The 18,038-nt window shown below is 36.9% G+C and overlaps 1 protein-coding gene across 5 annotated transcripts in view; it reads right to left on the bottom strand.

The window, feature by feature from the left end:
* Positions 1-18,038, bottom strand: part of esrrga (estrogen-related receptor gamma a) — a 241,607-nt gene that overhangs the window by 69,331 nt on the left and 154,238 nt on the right. For all 5 annotated transcript variants that reach the window (XM_043695799.1, XM_043695802.1, XM_043695803.1 and 2 more), the window contains 2 exons: positions 5,361-5,773; positions 2,952-3,068 (listed from right to left, as the gene is read on the bottom strand). In XM_043695799.1, the coding sequence (XP_043551734.1) occupies positions 2,952-3,068; positions 5,361-5,773 (530 nt within the window). The remainder of the gene's footprint in view (positions 1-2,951; positions 3,069-5,360; positions 5,774-18,038) is intronic.

Here is an 18,038-nt window from a genome sequence, read left to right as displayed (position 1 = left end):
TCAGAAATTCTAATACTGTACCTTACTGGAGATTTTACTGAAAAACAAAAAAGTAATATTGTTAAAATGCACAAGAATAATTTCTTTTTTTGTTAGTTAGTTATTGGTTATCTTTTCAGTCCAACAGCTCTATATCAATTTAGGCATTGCATAATATAAACTCCAAAAGCTAGTGACAAGACGATGATTTATGCCTCCAGCCAGGAAGATTCGTAGGGCCCACAGAGGGTAAAGTGCAAAAGGGGGAGGCTCGACAGCTGCTCTCAGTGGGCTTGCTTTGGCAGCCAGGCTGTAGTTACCTCTTGTGAAACCTGTACCTGCAGACGAGCTGATCCACAACTACTCTCCTCAACAGATGGGGTGAGGGAAGAATTGTAGACAAATACTAAAAGAACACAACCATTCTTTAATCAAATAACTGATTCAAACATGGCAAATGAACTAGCAGCCACTGTGAAAACCAGTGCTGGCATCAACATGACAAAATGAAGCAGATTCTCTTCCATGTTGCTGTCAAAAAAAAACTAAATATCAAAACAGTTCACTTCAGGCAAAAAAAAAGGAGGAGGAACCTAGCTATATGATTGCTCCCAAATGGCAATCATCTCCCCAGAGGGCACCACCAACTTCAAATATCTTCATGTTCTGCGTCCAAATTTGTGCTTCATTAGGCTACAGAGTTTTCAAGGTTTCCACTGTGGACACTCTAATTGCCTATTTGACGCAGTAATTCAAGTGTAAGGAAGGACCCCAATATCAAATTCAACCACATCACAACAAATGGGAGTGCCATATTGATATATGTGTATATGGGTGGCTGGGAGTAGAACAAAAGGCTGCTATTTGTCTGAAGGCTCATGGGGAAAGATGCCATATCAAAACCAGCACAACATCCGTCAGGCCTGTCTCTAACTTCCCTTATCAATTACTGAGCTGTCATCTGAACTCTTGCACATAAGCAAATGTTAAAACATTTAAAACAGACCTGCATAATGGATGCCGCTGTAAAGGTAGAGGAATATCTAGGCAAATGTGAAGAAACAGTAGCTACCGAAGACGTTATTATATTGCATTTATCTGAAAACAGAAGTTACTGATTAAACGATTGAAGAATTGTATATCTGAAGGAAAGGATATATTGCATTGTGGATTGAACATATTGCATAAAAACAATTACAGTTCTGAATAACAATGTCACTGAGATAATTCCACACTTGCTGGTACAACACTGGCACCATATGTGGAAGGGAGTAGCACCAACTGTACTGTGTGATTAGTTTGTCTTTAGATAGAAATGGATTTAAAAAACAAAAAGAGGAAGGGAATGTTGCAAAGACCTGATAATTTACCAACATCTAAGATAATTTTGAAAAGAAGCATATATAAAAGTAACAGAAACTCACTCTAAATTGTATCATAAAATGGGTTTTCTGGTGACTGCAGTAAGGCTATGGTGGCTATGAAGCAAATTGACAGGACCCTATTTTGGAATTAACCTTACATATAAACTGATACTTTTGAGGCTGGACCAGTACTAGATGCATTAAGGTTTACTTTTCAAGGCAGAATGGAGAAAACCTTGGTAAAGAAATCATACAACAATGACATTACAATGACAGTGTCCTTTTAGCTGTGTCAGCGTATCACAACATTTTTGTTTTGCAAATTCTTGACATTAAACATCTCAGGATACATTAATAAATTGAATTATGTTATAAAATGACCCATCTCTTATGTTCAATGTGATACCTGAAGTGGATTAGCTCAATTTCTTATTTATTTATTCTGTGAAAGATGGCCACATTTGAAAAGGTAGGTCATGTGGATTTGATTTGTGGTGGTTTTAAAATGCAGTCTAGTAGAAGGTGATAAAGGGGATTCTTTCTCTTTCAAGAGCCATTACTATTAACATTTAATTGCAAAGTACAGTGAGTGCTCCTCTTGCAGGAGTCAGGATTAGCAGTACTGTATAAAACATTGAAGCATTACCCTTCCAATTTCCACATACTGTTCATTTCAAAAATGTATTTTTTATTGAAAGGTTTTGTTCTTCCATCAGTTTCTTTGTATTTTTTGTCATCTGCTCAAGAGTGTGTGTGTGTGTGTGTGTATATATGTCAGTCAGACATCGATGTGACTGTAATAAACACAGCTTTGTGAATGATTGGTCAAGAGGTGAAATTCAGGCAGGGGGAACCTAGCCTGCATCAGTTCCACTCCTTCCCACCACAAAGTCTTTCCACCCCCATGAGCTCAGGATTGAATGTCTCATTTTCACGGGTAGTCTTCCGTCTGGTGAACTCTGCCAGGAATTAAGAAGCAAGTTGAAATAAAACTGGATTTGAACTCTCTACCTTGTAACTGGAAGAACACTGTTTGACTAGAAGCCTCTTTATTCAGTCAGATTCTATACGTAAATAAACATGTGGAGAAAAAGTCAAAAAACCAATTTTCAAAAATTTTTGCTGCTGAAATAATCAATCAGTTTAATAAAATCACTGAATCTCTATTTTGATTACAATTATTTACATTTTTCAATGTTATTTATGGTACATCACCCACAACAAATACCATTTAGTCAATTTATATTGAATACAATGAAATAAGTTTTAATGAAGAAAGATTTTTATACCAGCTGCACATATGTCAAATTACTATAAATATATATCTGGTTTATATGTTGTATTTAACTTACCTGTGCAGATTTGCAAAGACTGCATATAACACATTTAATTGCATTAAAAGGTGTCATGTTGTCTATTCAGTTGTAAGTAAAGTGATAAAACAAAATAAAATCCAAAGAAACATTACTGCATCTTACATTATACTGTAGAATCTAAAATATTTAAGTTTCTTTTCTTAATTTAGTTGGAATGCAAAACCCAATGCATGCAGAAGGAAAGGTTTAATAAAACATTTGGAAATTAAGAATATGGCATATTGCACCTTACCTTCTTTCAGCATGCCTACTTTTAGGCATTTCATGAAACGACAGGCCTGGCAAGACTTGCGTCTACGCTTTGTGATTTCACATTCATTTGTCGCTGGGCAGCTGTATTCGATGTTACCTGCAGTTACAAAAAGACAGAAAAATAAATCCAAGGAAAATTCTGATTGAGCATTCTACTTTGAGAACACAGAGCTGGGATATCTGCTGATTTCTCAAATCGGTCCCACTCTTTCTCCCTCTCTTTGCTCTTTTCCCTACCCTCCTCCCCATCCTTCTCTGGTCCTCTGTGGTTAAATACATTAGTGTCTTAATGAAAATGCATTTTGTTTATTGTCCTCTGGAGAGGAGGGTCATCACACAGAGTGCATAAATTGCTAGTGCAGACAAGGCAGGTTGGCAGTGAGTGTAATTGTAACCTTGATACTACATGTTAGCAGTACTCAGGGTCCATCACATTCCCCTAGAAACATATGCAACTCCCTGTAATTAGCACCGCATCCACCTGGGACAGCAGCTCTGATGAAATATTTCAGAGTTAATCACACTTTGTAAACACTGATTTATATTGACTACCCTTCTCTGAGCCGATGCTTCCTCATTAAATAACAGATTAGTGGAACACTAAGAGACTAAACACTGAAAACTCCTCACTCAATGTAAAACCTTGTATAAAACAACAGATCTGGGAAAGAAATCTATTCACATAAACATACTCCTTAGGAGAAAATGTTACAATTCAACTGGTATCCAGCAGATGAAAACTGTACAATTTATACAGCAGGAAATAAAAATATTAAAAAGCTTAACAATGTATACATAAATATTCTTTAAAAACAAAGGTTTTTTTGAATAGAGAGGGCCATTAATGTTACCAGCAGGAAACTGGCATATGGTCCAGAAGTTTTAGTATTTTTCTTTTAGTATAAAATATTCTTTCGCTCTCATCTATATTTGCTTAATTGAGGATATTAAGAATTAGGAAAATCTACTGGGGTCCATTTACGGAAACATTTATGGTGAGATGCAATCTGTAACTTGCTGTAAAAGTGCCTTCATAGCCACATAAATGGAAACAGCAATTGGTCTGCATAATGTAGCATATGGGGCAATGATGGTGCATCGAACAGACCAATATCACTAAGCACAGTAGACACTAATGTGGCCAGAGGTAAGAGATGCTGAGCAAAAAACAAAATTAGTGACCAAATACTGATTCCATTATAACCTAATTACCTGTAGATACTCTGAGAAATTAAATGGTGATGCACTACTATAAATGTAGTAATCTAATGAATTCAGGTATTACTGGAGAGTAAGAGCTTCGTTGCAATAGTTTTGTGCTGTGCATTGTGCTGCCACATGTATTATAAGGTCGCGTAAGCACTAAATATTGTGCAAGAATAGGAAATTCCAGCTATCTTAAATTTAACCACATGTTCAGATAAGAAATCATATTTCATGTCAAAAAAAGTTAGAATTATATGGCTGATGCTATCAAATTGATATCCGACAGATGATACAAAGAATACAAAAACTATTCAGAGCCAAGGTTCTGGTAAATTGCAAATGATATTTTTAAAATAATTCTATCTCATCATAATTTATGTGAATGCCTTATACAGAAATCAGGCAAATGAAAGGTTAGATGGAGCAGGTAACATTGTTAATCGTAAAACTTACCTGTGAGAAATATGATGTGAAAAAGTATTCTTTCAAAAATTATTTTGAAGTTTCAATCTCCTAGCACCATCATTAATTATTATATGCATCATTAACTAGTCATTAATTACTGTACACACCATTAACTGCTCATTTTCATCTTAGATGATAGAAAACAATTGAGCAAGTTTTTCCACAAAGGAAGATATTTATGTAGCAATTTCAATTTTTAGTCAACAGATAGGAAAGATATATTGAAATTAGTGATAAACATTTAAATAAAAGAAGAATAAAGTTGTTCTTTTTTGCTAAGAACTGCAAAAGATTGGCTAAATTTTAGTATGGACAAATCACAGTTATAGAACAAGAACAATGCAGAAAGTCAGTAAATATCTTTTCTTTTAAGTCTGTGTCTTTTTTCAGAAGTACAGGGAAGTAGTGACTGGATAAAGCATTTTTTTAAACATTTAAGCTGTTATTTTTCTGCTTAAATCTGATTGAAAATAATTAGCCGCTTCTGGCTAAAATCAGTGGAAATTATTAAATGGAATATTGGAGGAAGAAAGAACTCCAGCATTCCTGAGGAAACTGATCAGTTAACTAATTAGAACCTGAATAAAACAAAGTTGTTTCATTAGTGCTGAAACTAAGAGCGCACCATAGAGTCCTTGTCTAATGTGCGTCATAACTTTTTTTTTATCTTTACTCAAAAATGTAAGAACATTAGGAAAGAATCGGAAAGAAATATTACCTTGTATAGTGCGCTTGAAGAATGCTTTGCAGGCCTCACAGGAAGCAACACCATAATGATATCCTGATGCTATGTCGCCGCAGACCAAACACAATCTTTTGGGCATGGAGTTCAACATGTACTCGCACTTGGTCTGCGAGTCTTCGGCTATAGTGCTCGAACAGTCATCGTACCGTTTACGGGAGCTGCCGTTGCTGCCCAAGCTGGTCGTCGTGTAGAGTGGGGGAGAGTCCAGGCCATTCTGGTGTCCATTCATAGTGGAGCTGTAGCTCCCACTGGCGTCCGAGGAGCCACCTGGACTGTGGTGATTGATACTATCTGTCAGTGAAGCAGGGCTGGATGGCTCTGTCTTAATGTATGATGAGCAGCTCGAATCAATGTGTCGATCCTTGGCTGACATTCTGCAGAGAAGCCTGTGAAAAGCATTGAATTAAAAACAACATTCTTTAGGGGCTTTCTGATAGGCAAGGGACCAGGCATCATTCATTCGTTAGTCAATACAAGTTGTTCTACACGAACATAATCAGCATAAGGGCATGACAGAGGTTTATCAAAGCTGGAGACAGGTGGTAAACAAAACTTAAAGGTGGGGGTGGGGGAATGAGGAGGTGGGGAGAAGAAATCAGTATGAACTGCTTCCCTCCACAATATAATTTCTCTCATTCAAATTCTACGAGTCACTATGCAACAGTTAAAAATATGTGCTATCTGAATATAATCTGTTTCTGCCTTGTTGCTTCAAAGAAAAAGGCAAGATTTTAAAAGCATAGCTATGCTAGGCAAAATAGAGTTGAAGCAATTACATGGTTAAGACTTTGAGATTTAAATGAGAGTTGTCTCAAAATGCTAATGGGAAACTTGCAACAAAAAAAGTACAATGACAAAAATCCCCAAAGATTGATTGAATAATTTTTCAATTGACACAAATTAACCCCCATTTGAAAAACACAACCAAATCTCGGTGCTCGGTGCAGAGTGACATCAAATTTTGCATTGACAGCACAAAATGGAATGAAGTCAATTCTTCACCCACAAAAGGATAAGATCATAACCTCCCAAATAGCTTTTTTCTGACAGAAAAGGTTTTCTTTGTTAAATATAGTTTTTAGAATTCCATTGCTCTTGCTGCTAATGTGAATTTTAGTGCCTCTAATTTTAAATTCAACTGCAGACCAGAAAAAAACCCAGCACCTGACAACTGAATTTATAGATAGTTGCGCATGTTCCAATCCCACATTAATAGAGCCATGGAATTTCAAGGGGAGAGAGGGAGAGTGCACTAATAATTTCAAACTGAAGTCTGTGAACATAATGTATTGGAGAGGAGTAATTACAATGTAATAAGTGGAAGAGTAAGTACTCTAAATTAGAGGAATTCGCAGAGCTGTTGTAAGTCAATGCACATTCAGCTCTCTCTAATGTTGACTTGGGAAAAATTTAATCCCCACTCTTTGCCCCGAGTGGTAGTCAAGGGATGGGAGAGATATCAATTAATTACTGCTCTCATTAAAGTACTGCCTGCAAGGAAAATTTGTTGCAGGCAAGGTTTTTGACTCCTGCAGTCTTGTAAAGAATGTCCCTCTGATACCACACCAGAGCTGGACAGAAAGAACAGTTCGATGCTTTAACACCGTCTTATATGAACAAAGAGAAATCTATAACACACTATAATGTTTGAAGAAGACATCCAATAATCTGTTGAAGATAAATACAAAAAACAACTATAGAAACCTTGAATTAAATGAATGACCAAATGCAATTAACTAATTGCAAGGTGCATGATATTTTCTACTCAAAACAAGATGTGCATTTATAGCCTTATTTTCAACTTATTATTGGTTAAGGTGCAATCAGGTAACTAATAGCAAAATATGAAGTAGTGCCATTACAAGTTATTTCCTTCATTTGCTCGGTTTTCCCCAGGGTATCTACTTGCAATGAGAACATTATCTACCTCCAGGTATTGGAACTATTCTGTCTGCAAATGTGTTGAATATGTTTTCATATGTTTCAAAACAATATATTGAAAGATAAACGTGTTTAGGATAAGATTAAAATGAAAGCAAAACATAAAAATAAATAACCTCATTGGTTACATGCATATCCATTGATGAGGAGTACATTATATCACATTATCCACTGGCATCTGAAACATTTTGGATTTCCCTTTAAGTTTGATGACTCCTAAAGATTTTAACATCGATAGTGCACGGCAGGTTCTACAAGAGGCTTGAACTCTGTATTACTGATCAATTTTAAGTGATATAAGAACAAATATGTGTGATTTTGACAATTTATTGATAAGCTTCAAGTTTGACAATGGCCTAAAAACGCAGTGAATGTGCTATTTTCCTTCTGACCTGTACTGCATTAGCTTAAATGCTTGTTAATGGTTCGACATGAATATATTGCCTCAGCTAAGTGAATTTCGGGCAGGGAAAAAGAGAAAATGGTAGCACTGAGCTCTTTATGCTTCAGTGATTGTGTATGGTCATGTAGGTCCTAATGACATGGACCAAGATACCTTCCCAAGGTGGCAAGTCATCAATAAAGAAGCAAGTAAATGGAAGAAAATAAGTCCTCCCTTTATCCTTTCTCAAAACAATATGAAGTCAATGCAGTCATACAAATGGCACTGTACTTTCCAAACTGGATGATCACTTTAAATGAGATAATGTACTGAGTTGTTAAAACTGTTAAAAATTGTCAAATTTTTAGAAAATATTTCAGCTTACATGCCAAAAGTAACTAAATAAATGATGCCTGACAAACAGAGCCGCACTTTACAAATACAGATCCTTCTGTTATAACTCGCATTTTGTCACCGTGAATTTGCTGTAATATAATTGATGAATTGGGGACGTTGTTTCTAAAGTGCAAACTTTTCAAATGTCTTTTGGTTGTAACACGATTATAGCACCAACACTTAAAACGCTGTTTCTAAAGCATGATTTTCTATAACATGAGGTTGCCTTAAAAAAGAACTGACTGTCTTTAGACTATATTTCCAAATTTATCAATATAATTTCTACTGTGAAAATTAGACAAAATGGACATGGTTGTCTCCATTTTCAATCTTCCAACACGTAAACAGACCAAAACGTACTGCTTAGCAAGTAGAAACATCCTTGCAAACCACAAACTCAAGACAATAAAGATCCCTTTTAGAATTATGTGGTTTCCTAACTGTTCCTCCTTGGATACAGGATAGTAATTAGTTTCAACAAAACACTTGTTATTTAAAATAAAATTTTAAAAGTAATAGTTGCACAAGATACTTTCAAAATAGTGACATTTACAATAGATTTTGAAAAGCACTGCATTTCATGAGACTCAACCAGATTTTGGACATGTGGCAACTTACAACTAGCAAGTTATTTTATCTGAACTGAATGTTATTTGAAGACATTCTTATGAATCAATTCCCTTCTCCATCTCATTCAAATGCATTTTTTTTCTTGCTCTGAAAAGATTCTGCAAACTGAGGGAGCAACCCTCTCTGAATTTAGATTAGCAGTTCTGAAAGTAATCACTGTAATTCTTTTGTGCTCCAGTGAAAGAATCCAGCTACAATGTTAACGTTTCTGCTTTGAAGAACACACTGTAATTCACTTTTCTGCTTGAACTAATTGTACTCTCTACACAAGGTGCCAAAATATGGATCAGTCAATAGGAAAATGGCACCAAACTGCATTCAACTTGGACAAGGGAAAGAAAGCACATCTAGCTGATACAGTGTGTCAGGAATCAACACTATAACATATGATTTGGGAAAACATGACCATTTCAGTGTGACAAGGTGTCATTATGAAATCTAAATGATACAATGGCTTGTCAACTGCCAGAGCAAACATATCATCATTGCATTAAGGCATAGTGGTGAGGAGAGAACACTTCTTTATTCCAGCAACAACAGCATTTTATAGCTGTATCTGAGATTTCTGGAGGTTGGGACTAAATTCCAGAGCATCAATGAAATGAGGAGCAGGCGGTCAGAAAGGGGAACAAAATGCAATGCGCTGTTCTAAAAATGCACTCCCTTTTTTCTTAAATCATGCATGTATTTTTAAATTACTTCCACATACATTGTCAGTTGCTACAATGAAGGACAGGGAATACAATATTACTATATTAAAGTCATTGGTAGAGTGCAAAGAATGTTTTGGAATTCAAAGAGTTAAACTTGGCAAACTACAGAAATTACAGCAAGAAGAGTTAAGAGGAAAACTAGGAGCTAAATACTGCAACCACTCATCAGAATTTGACATAATGTCACACAATCCTCTTAATAGCATACCGCAGTCTTTTACTCTCCTGGCAAGAAAGTGGCTATTGAAATACAACAATAAAGCAAATGACATTTGCTATAATGCAGCCGAACACATTGTCTGAAAGAGATAAATTAGAAAGGGTCAAGTGCAGATTGGAGAATCTTGCATAATGGACAAGAAAAAATATCTCCCATCTGTAACAGGTCGAGATCTGTGATGTGTGATTCTGTTCATTGGGAATGGATGCAGTTATGGTGATAATAATCATCCTTCTTGATTCTATTTTTAAATTTCTAATTTAATTTTATTCATTCCAAATGCTGATGAAAATAGTGAAGCTCATTAATGCAATTTTTACTCTAATATTCTGTAAAATTACTCCACAACAGCAGTCTATATGCTTTTGCTATCAAACCAATGCAGCATGTCAGACAGAAACAATGTTTGAACCATATTTTATTGTTGGATCCAAACTGCTGTCATGGTATTAATTTCACTTCTGATTAAAGAGCCCAACTGACACAAACAAATATAGTCCATATTAATATATTACTGTGTGAAAATGTTTCCACAAACTTTAATCCAGCAAACGAAAAAGACAATTAATTTAAACAGAGCTCAAGATTTCTATCCCACCTCCTTGCAAGAACAAATATAAACCAACTCAATTCGATTAAGTAACTGTTGTAAAATCCCATTGTTTATAGAATGTTAGGAATCTTAGCAGATTTATCTCTTCGCCCTGTTCACTAACTGTCCCACCTACTCAATTTCTGATGCATGTCAATTAAGCAGCATCCTACAATTGATGGAAGGATACCAATGGTCGAACCATTACAAATAAAGTTCACAAGTCTTTCTCTATTGCATCTGCCAATTTGCAGAGTGCAATCATATTCAGTTACATACAACAGAAGTGTTGTCATTTCTGTAAATACAACCTCACTTTCCTTATTTTGTTTTACAAAAACCAGTGAAGGTTAAGTCAAAATGTGCTTTATATTAAGAAAGATCAGGATCTATGATTGGAAAAGCAAAATTCACTTTTCCTTCTGCATTAATTCACCACTTTGATGCTGTTCAAACAGTAATAATCTCAGCATATTTTTCTTTTTGTAAATTTGATGAAAACTGAAGTTAACCTTTTAATATTAAAGGACATTGGTCACGGTTTCAGAATCTCTGCACAGAGTAGAGAGAAGCCCAGATCAAATAAATCTAACCTGCCTACCTAGATTTTCTAATTATTTCAAAGAAGAAACTGAGTGCAGGAAGTAACAGTTCAAAGGTTTTCTTTATGTCCTTCAGTTCTGCAACCAAATGAAGAAATGGGAATAAAAAAGCTTTCAACAATATTGGCTACTAATGAAGTTGCTCCATAGGTCTGCATCTTCATAGCATTTGTGACATGTTGTACTGCAGCACATCAGTACCACTGATGATTCAAAAGCAGCCACCCACCATCCAGATTTACTACTATCACTTTCACTAACAAAAGCAATAAGAGGCTGGAATGCTGTGTATTTTTTCTAGGCTTTGATCATATTCCTGTTTGTGTAGTATAACCAAAATTCCACTGAGTAGAAGAGGGGGCCTGGCCAATCGGGAAACAATGGCCACTTGACCTCAAATTTGAATCTTAAAAGTGTTTATTTCAGGAAAGGAAACTGAGGAAGGTAAAGAATTAAACACAAAGAAAAGGAAAATAAAATTGAGAAGGCAGACTAGAAATGAAAATCCTGCCATGACACCAGGTTTATTTGGGACCATAACTATTAATGTTTAAATCCATGTTAGCAAACAAAGAAAACATATACTTTTATACTGGTACAAGTACTTTAACTGCTGCTATTTGTTTCTTGTACATAGATTTCAACTCTATGACAACTCCTGTGTAAGAGACTAAAAATGAAAGTGTCCCTTATATTCAGGTGTCCTCACTAAACAGATATCACTGCCAATCAAATAGTATCTCGGAAAATGGTCCCTAATAAAAACATTTTCCCATGAACTATACTGCCATTCAACTGAAATACCTCTTCTCTCACAATGTTTTTAAAAACATGCTTTTCTTTTCTCTAAAATTGACTGCTGTTGTGTAGTATAGTAGATTTGAATAAAATGAGCACACAACGTATTGCACAGTCTGGCGTAGGATTTCATTCACACTTCCACATACTTCAGAAATAAAATACACAGGATGTGTTTCACTGTGACACTCCTGCAGCCCGCAAAGAAAAACCAAGCTCTACACCTGTTCAGATTTTGTGCTAAGCATGGAGTGGCATTTCATCACAATCACTGTTTAACTGAATGTTTAGCCCTAGCATCTTGCACCATGCTGTCAGCCAGCAGCAGGGAGTCGTGAAGTTGTTGGCACATTTGATTTTACTGCCATTAAGATACCGACTTAATACACTGATTGTCCTAGGTCCCGTTTCAAATACTCCACGGTAACCACCTTCGCTTTTTTTTATGATGACACTGTGACAAGGTGATTTTATGCACTTGGATTTAGTAATAAAGATGTCAGTCAGACTAAGAACCATCAGGGCTCCTAATGAATTCATGTGGGGTAAAATCCAGGGGTCTTCTCACACATGTACATTTAGAGGGGTCACAGAGAGATGGAACAAGCGTGTAATTAAAGCCAATTTCATTAAGAGGAGAATCTGATAGGGTATAACAAGACTGTAAAAAAAAAGCCTATTTCCTGTGGCTCGAGTATGAAAGACATGTCTTTAACCAGATCAGATTCTATAAATTGGTTGTCAAGAAAGGATTGTTGAGATTTATACCCATCTATCAACCGACAGAGGTAGCTGTGGCAGGACAGGCTGCTGCGACTCCCATCTGTAAAGCATCTTAAATCTGAAGAAGGCCATCTGCTAGAACAAATGACTCAAAATCAAATTTGACTTATTGTTTACTTTTTTTAAAAAATGGAATGTTCAAATTCTAACTCAGTGGCTAGCTTTGAGAAGATTTCCAAATAAAGCCTCTTAAATCCCACCATAAAGGATCTAAAACCTCATTGCTATAAGTGGCAGAGCCACTGCATTACTTATAGCTTTAATCAGTTCAGCTCTGAGTAATTTATAATATACATTTTCAACAATATTTTACTGTAAGCTCTGAAAATAATATACATGTACATAAAATATAATATACACAGACTTTACCACTATATCTGATTTTATATCGTTTCACATCACTTTCAGTACAATGTTAATAATCCACTCAACTGGTAGCATTGTTCTCACCTTCTATTTTCTATATTGCGTCCTGTGTGCTTGAAGTGATAAAGCACACGTAGAAATAGTTTCCTCGTTTTAGCAAAGGAAAGGCTGGATTTATTTGTTAAATTTGATTGTTAAATAAAATGTGCTAGTATAACATACAGGGGTTTATTCCTCACAAAACTTTTTGGCAATTATATAAAAGTAAATAACTTAATGCATTGCTTGTAACAGCACTTATCCTCGTGGTGATAAATATTAAAATATTAGAGGTATAAAGGCAATGGTAGGAAGCAACCAGAGCAAATGTGTCAAAACACATATCTTCAAAGATAGCTGGGATGTATAGCATCTTGAGCAGAAACTTTAATTTTAATGGCACTGAAGTTTGTTTGGACTGGATTGCACGCTCCAAGTATTTTCAGTCCAAACAACAATGCTTGGTTCCACCTTTTAAGAGTGCACAATTTTGGTACAAAATTGAAATTGATTACATTTTTGCAGAAACATGCAAGGGAGTTTTCTTTTCAAGGTGCAATAATTGTGCCAAAGGATTGACAATAAATTTGCCATCTAACTCAGTCTCAGAAGGTCTACTTATGTCAATGAAGTAGATGCTGCTTAAAATATAAATTCTTCATTGGGTACTTCAATACCCCATCTCTGCATTGACCCAACAATGGTCAAGACGAAAACATACATGCACAAGGGCAATGTGGAAAACTAAGGTACAGGCTAAGTCTTAAAATAGATATTGTCATAATATTTGATCTGTCTGATTAACAGAGGATGAAACTACCATATTGTTTCTTTAGAGTCACAGAATCAGGCAGCATGGAAACAGACCTTTCGGTCCAACTAGTCCATGTCGACTGTATTCCCAAACCAAAGTAGTCCCACCTGCCTGCGTTTGGCCCATATCCCTCCAAACTTTTCTTATTCATGTGCTTATCCAAATATCTTTTAAATGTTGTGACTGTATCTCCATCCACCACTTCCTCTGGCAGTTCATTCCACACACTAAACACTGTCTGTGTAAAAACGGTGCCCCTCATGTCCTTTTTAAACCTTTCTCCTCTCATGTTAAAAGTACACCCCCTTGTTTTGAACTCCCCCACCCTAGGGAAAAAGACCCTTGCTATTCACCTTATCTATGTCCTTATAATTTTATAAACCTTTATAAGGTCACCCCTCAACTTCTCACGCTCCTGTGGAAAGAGGCCTAGCCTACCCAGCCTATCTTTATAACTCAAACCTTCCATTCCGAGCAACATCCTGGTAAATATTTTCTGAAGCCTCCCCAATTTAAAAATAGCCTTCCGATAGCAGGGTGACCAGAACTGCATACAGTATTTCAGAAGAGGCCTCACCAATGACCTGTATAATAATATTAACATGACATCCCAACTCCTATACTCAAAGGTTTGAGCAATGAAGGCAAGCGTGCTAATCGCCTTCTAACTACCTTCTCTACATGTGACTTTTTGTCTGGATACAAATAAAAGAGCAGCTTTAATGCCAGGACAAGATGGTGGGTGTAATTTAATAATTTGGTTCCATTTATGTCGACCACTTTCAATTGCTTTATGTATAAGGGTCATATTTAGGCATTTGATTCCATTGAGAAATAAATTAATGAGCACTGCAGATTGATCACTTGACAAAAGAATGAGAAAATAAGTTCCATCTTGGGCTGCCCAAATATTTACACAAGTTTGAATTTACAATGTAAGCCATATTGTCAACATTTTTCAGGGTAGCCATAGCCTAATCCATTGACCAGAAAGTCAGGGACTGCATTTTATGATCATCAGGTCATGAATTATCTAAATTTGTGTCATTTACTCCTTTAAGGAATAAAGTCCACCAGAAGAGCTGTCAGATAATCAGATGGTTGATAACTCTTCAGTCGCAGCAGTGCCATCAGGAATAGTGATCATTGCTGGTAATGCAACTGGCCTGGAGCATCTACAAGACTGAAGGCCCCTGTGCATGAATGGTCCTGTGGAAAATGTTCGGACCATTCAGGCAGGCCCAAGAAAGTTGGGGAAGAGTGTGACAATGGTCAGTCATTAGGACAGAGCGCAAGAGTGGGATATTTCAGCAGCCTGTTTCACAAGGTGAGTTTGGGCTTCCCTGGACTATTAAATGCCTGATCAATTTGGCTCACTCCTGAGGAGGCTGCCTGAGCAAACAAGTGGCACCCCTTGTGGCCAAGTCTCCATCCATGATTGAAAAATACCAATGGCAATGGAAAGAAGTTCTAAGGTAGCCCTCAATGTGCCCGAAGATACCTCAATTGGCCCAAGGTGACTTGGGCTGCCTGCTCCCTTCCCTGACAATGACAAAACACCAGCAATGTGCAGGCAATAAGCACATCACCCCTGCCATCCCACTTAATTTTACCTTCCCAACACACACAGTCATGCTGTTCCTACCCACTTCCTGCACCCAGTAAAACCCCAGCTCATGATTCATGGTATCCCATCAGATGCTTGGCATTAAAAATGTTTCATTAAAGATATTGGAACTGTGAATGGCTTACTACAATATGTTATTAGAATGAAAAATGATGAATAAAATTGTATATATAAATATCCAACTACGTAACTTATGTAGATGCAACAGTGGAATATAGCACTCAGTGAGGAGTACATCCAATTTACAGGAAGTATCTGGATACTTTAAGTCTTATTATAAATCAATATTTCCTGCTTTACAGCATTATGATCAGACTTTTTTAAAAAATCCTTCCTTTTACACAGCACTTCCCACAAGCATAAATTCTATAACATACAAATATAAACTCAAATTCCACCAATGTTCTCCAGTGCTGCGATCTTGTAGCATGACATGCATAAAAAAGTCTTCAATTATTTAGTTTCTTCAGATTCTTCCTTTAATGAATACTTCTAAGCAGTGTGAAATATAACTTCTATAATTATGTAACATTGTTAAGATTAAGTCTTTTTCGTAGTTAATTTAATAAATTACTGTCTGATTGCAGCATTTTAAAACTGTGCCTACGAATTTAGAGTTGGTTGCTCTTTCTATACTTACATTACATGTTAACATCCTCTCTTAATTTGTTAAAATACATTAGTTATTCTATTTTGGTTTCAAAACCTCAATTACCTCAGTCCTCTAATTCCATATACCTGTCCTGAATCAGAAAGTTTGACAGACTGCTTGTGAATTTGTTCAGTATATTTTTCATTTTAAACAAGCCAACAGAGAAACTGCTAAAAAGGACAGGACAAGCAGGCTGATGAGGTTAGTGATGTTTTGTCAGGGCAAAGGGAAAGCAGGCCTACAGTGTGGAAGCAGGCCATTCACCCCACCAAGCCCACAACAACTCTCTGAAGGGCATCCCACCCAGACCAACCCCCCACCCCTATGACTCTGCATTTCCTATGGCTAATCTACCTCACCTGTACATCCCTGGACACTATAACCAATTTAGTATGGCCAAACCACCTGACCTGTACGTCTATGGACTGTGGTTTGAAAGCAGAGCATGTGGAGGAAAGCCACACAGACGTGGGAAAACATGCAAACTCCACACAGCCTGAGGCCGGAATTGGACCTGGGTCCCAGGCGCTGTGAGGCAACAGTACTAACCACCGTGCCACCCATGTGGTGGAGAAATAGAAGTTATTCAATCAGTCAATCTTCTTCAGACATCAAGAGTCTCAATAGTGACTGAAGAATTAGCAACAAGCCTGTGCTGAGTTTTCTAAGAATGTCTGCAGAAGCACATGCCAATCAGGAAGCAGTGAAGATACTGGTGGGTCTTCACCTGGACCTTAAGATCCTGAGGACAGAGGTGCCACCCAATGGGAGCTGCCGCAGCATCATTTGATGAAAGCAGTGCAAATGAGGAGCAATCCTAGAATGCCAAGGTGACAGAGGAACCAGGACAGAAGTAAGTGATGTTTCTTGGATAAGGGGAGAGAGAGGGCTGAAGCATCAGAAGAAAAGAAAGGGATTGACTGCCAGTGAGAAACCCAGTCCCTCAATCCCACCACTTCACCTAACAAGTGGATAATTTGGTCTGTTGGATGTGCTACATGATGATAGACCTGTTTTCAGCTCCTAGTGCCAGTAGGATGAGGTCTTTAAGTAGTTTTTAACTGGCCATGCAAGGACTCAACTGATGGTTGAGCAGTAACCTATAGGTTCTCACAACTAAAGATAAATTCTGGTAGAGCTGAGAAAGCAGCAGTTAAAGAGTGTGCAACCAGCCTGCCTAATTAAATATCGTACCTACCTCCAACAGCAAAGATTTTGCCCCATGTTTCAAGTCAAGACCTTTAATTAGAACGTGAGGTCGCAACCTGAAGTGTTAACTCTGTTCTCTCTCCACAGTTGCTGTCAAATTCACTTTTCCTTATTAGTTTTTAGCAAATCAAAATCTTATACAAGTTTATAAATTCAAATTTACCAACCTTTCTAGCAGTTATTCAGTTACAATAATTTAGTTATCTCTTGGCAGACCCTTGCTCTGCGTAAATAATTGCCATGTTTCCCTAACTTACAAATGTTAGTTACAACAGAAACACAATCACTGGCTGTGAAGTACTTTGATCCTGAGGATTTTTCTTCTCTTCATTTAATCATGCTGATCTTCAGTTTATAATCACTTGAAATTGGTCATTTACTTGTCCTTTCTTTGAGAAGCTTAGTTAGAATAGCTTGGTAGGATAACATAGTATACTGTCTACAGTTCACATCTTCCAAATTTTGTACCACATTACAAGAAAATTGGGATCTCAATTGGACAATCCCTGAAAACCAGTGTGGAAATCATGCTACATGATTAGCCACAACTGCAGGCTGAATGCAGGCAGTACACCAACTTGGAGACCTATACTTTGAGTGACATGAAGGTTCAGCCAGTATTGCCCATGCTGTTCAATGTTTGAAAGCGATGGTAACAAAAGCTACAGCAGCTCCAACCTCTTAAAATTAACTTGTACTCTTACAGCAAGGTAAACTGTAAGTGGGGCAATGCGGGGATTTGTGACTAAAGACAATCTGACCTGGAGAGAATGTGAAATGACACAACAGGGAGGAAAGGGATCTCCAAAGTCTTCAGAGGGTGCACTGGTGGTTTTGATGGAGATGGGTGAAAAGCAGGAAAGATGTCCTGAGTGCACAAAACGCAT

Source organism: Chiloscyllium plagiosum, chromosome 9, assembly GCF_004010195.1.
Source record: "Chiloscyllium plagiosum isolate BGI_BamShark_2017 chromosome 9, ASM401019v2, whole genome shotgun sequence".
Lineage (NCBI taxonomy): Eukaryota > Metazoa > Chordata > Chondrichthyes > Orectolobiformes > Hemiscylliidae > Chiloscyllium > Chiloscyllium plagiosum.
The sequence above is the reverse complement of the archived record's forward strand: the minus strand, read 5'-3'. Positions and strand labels throughout refer to the sequence as shown.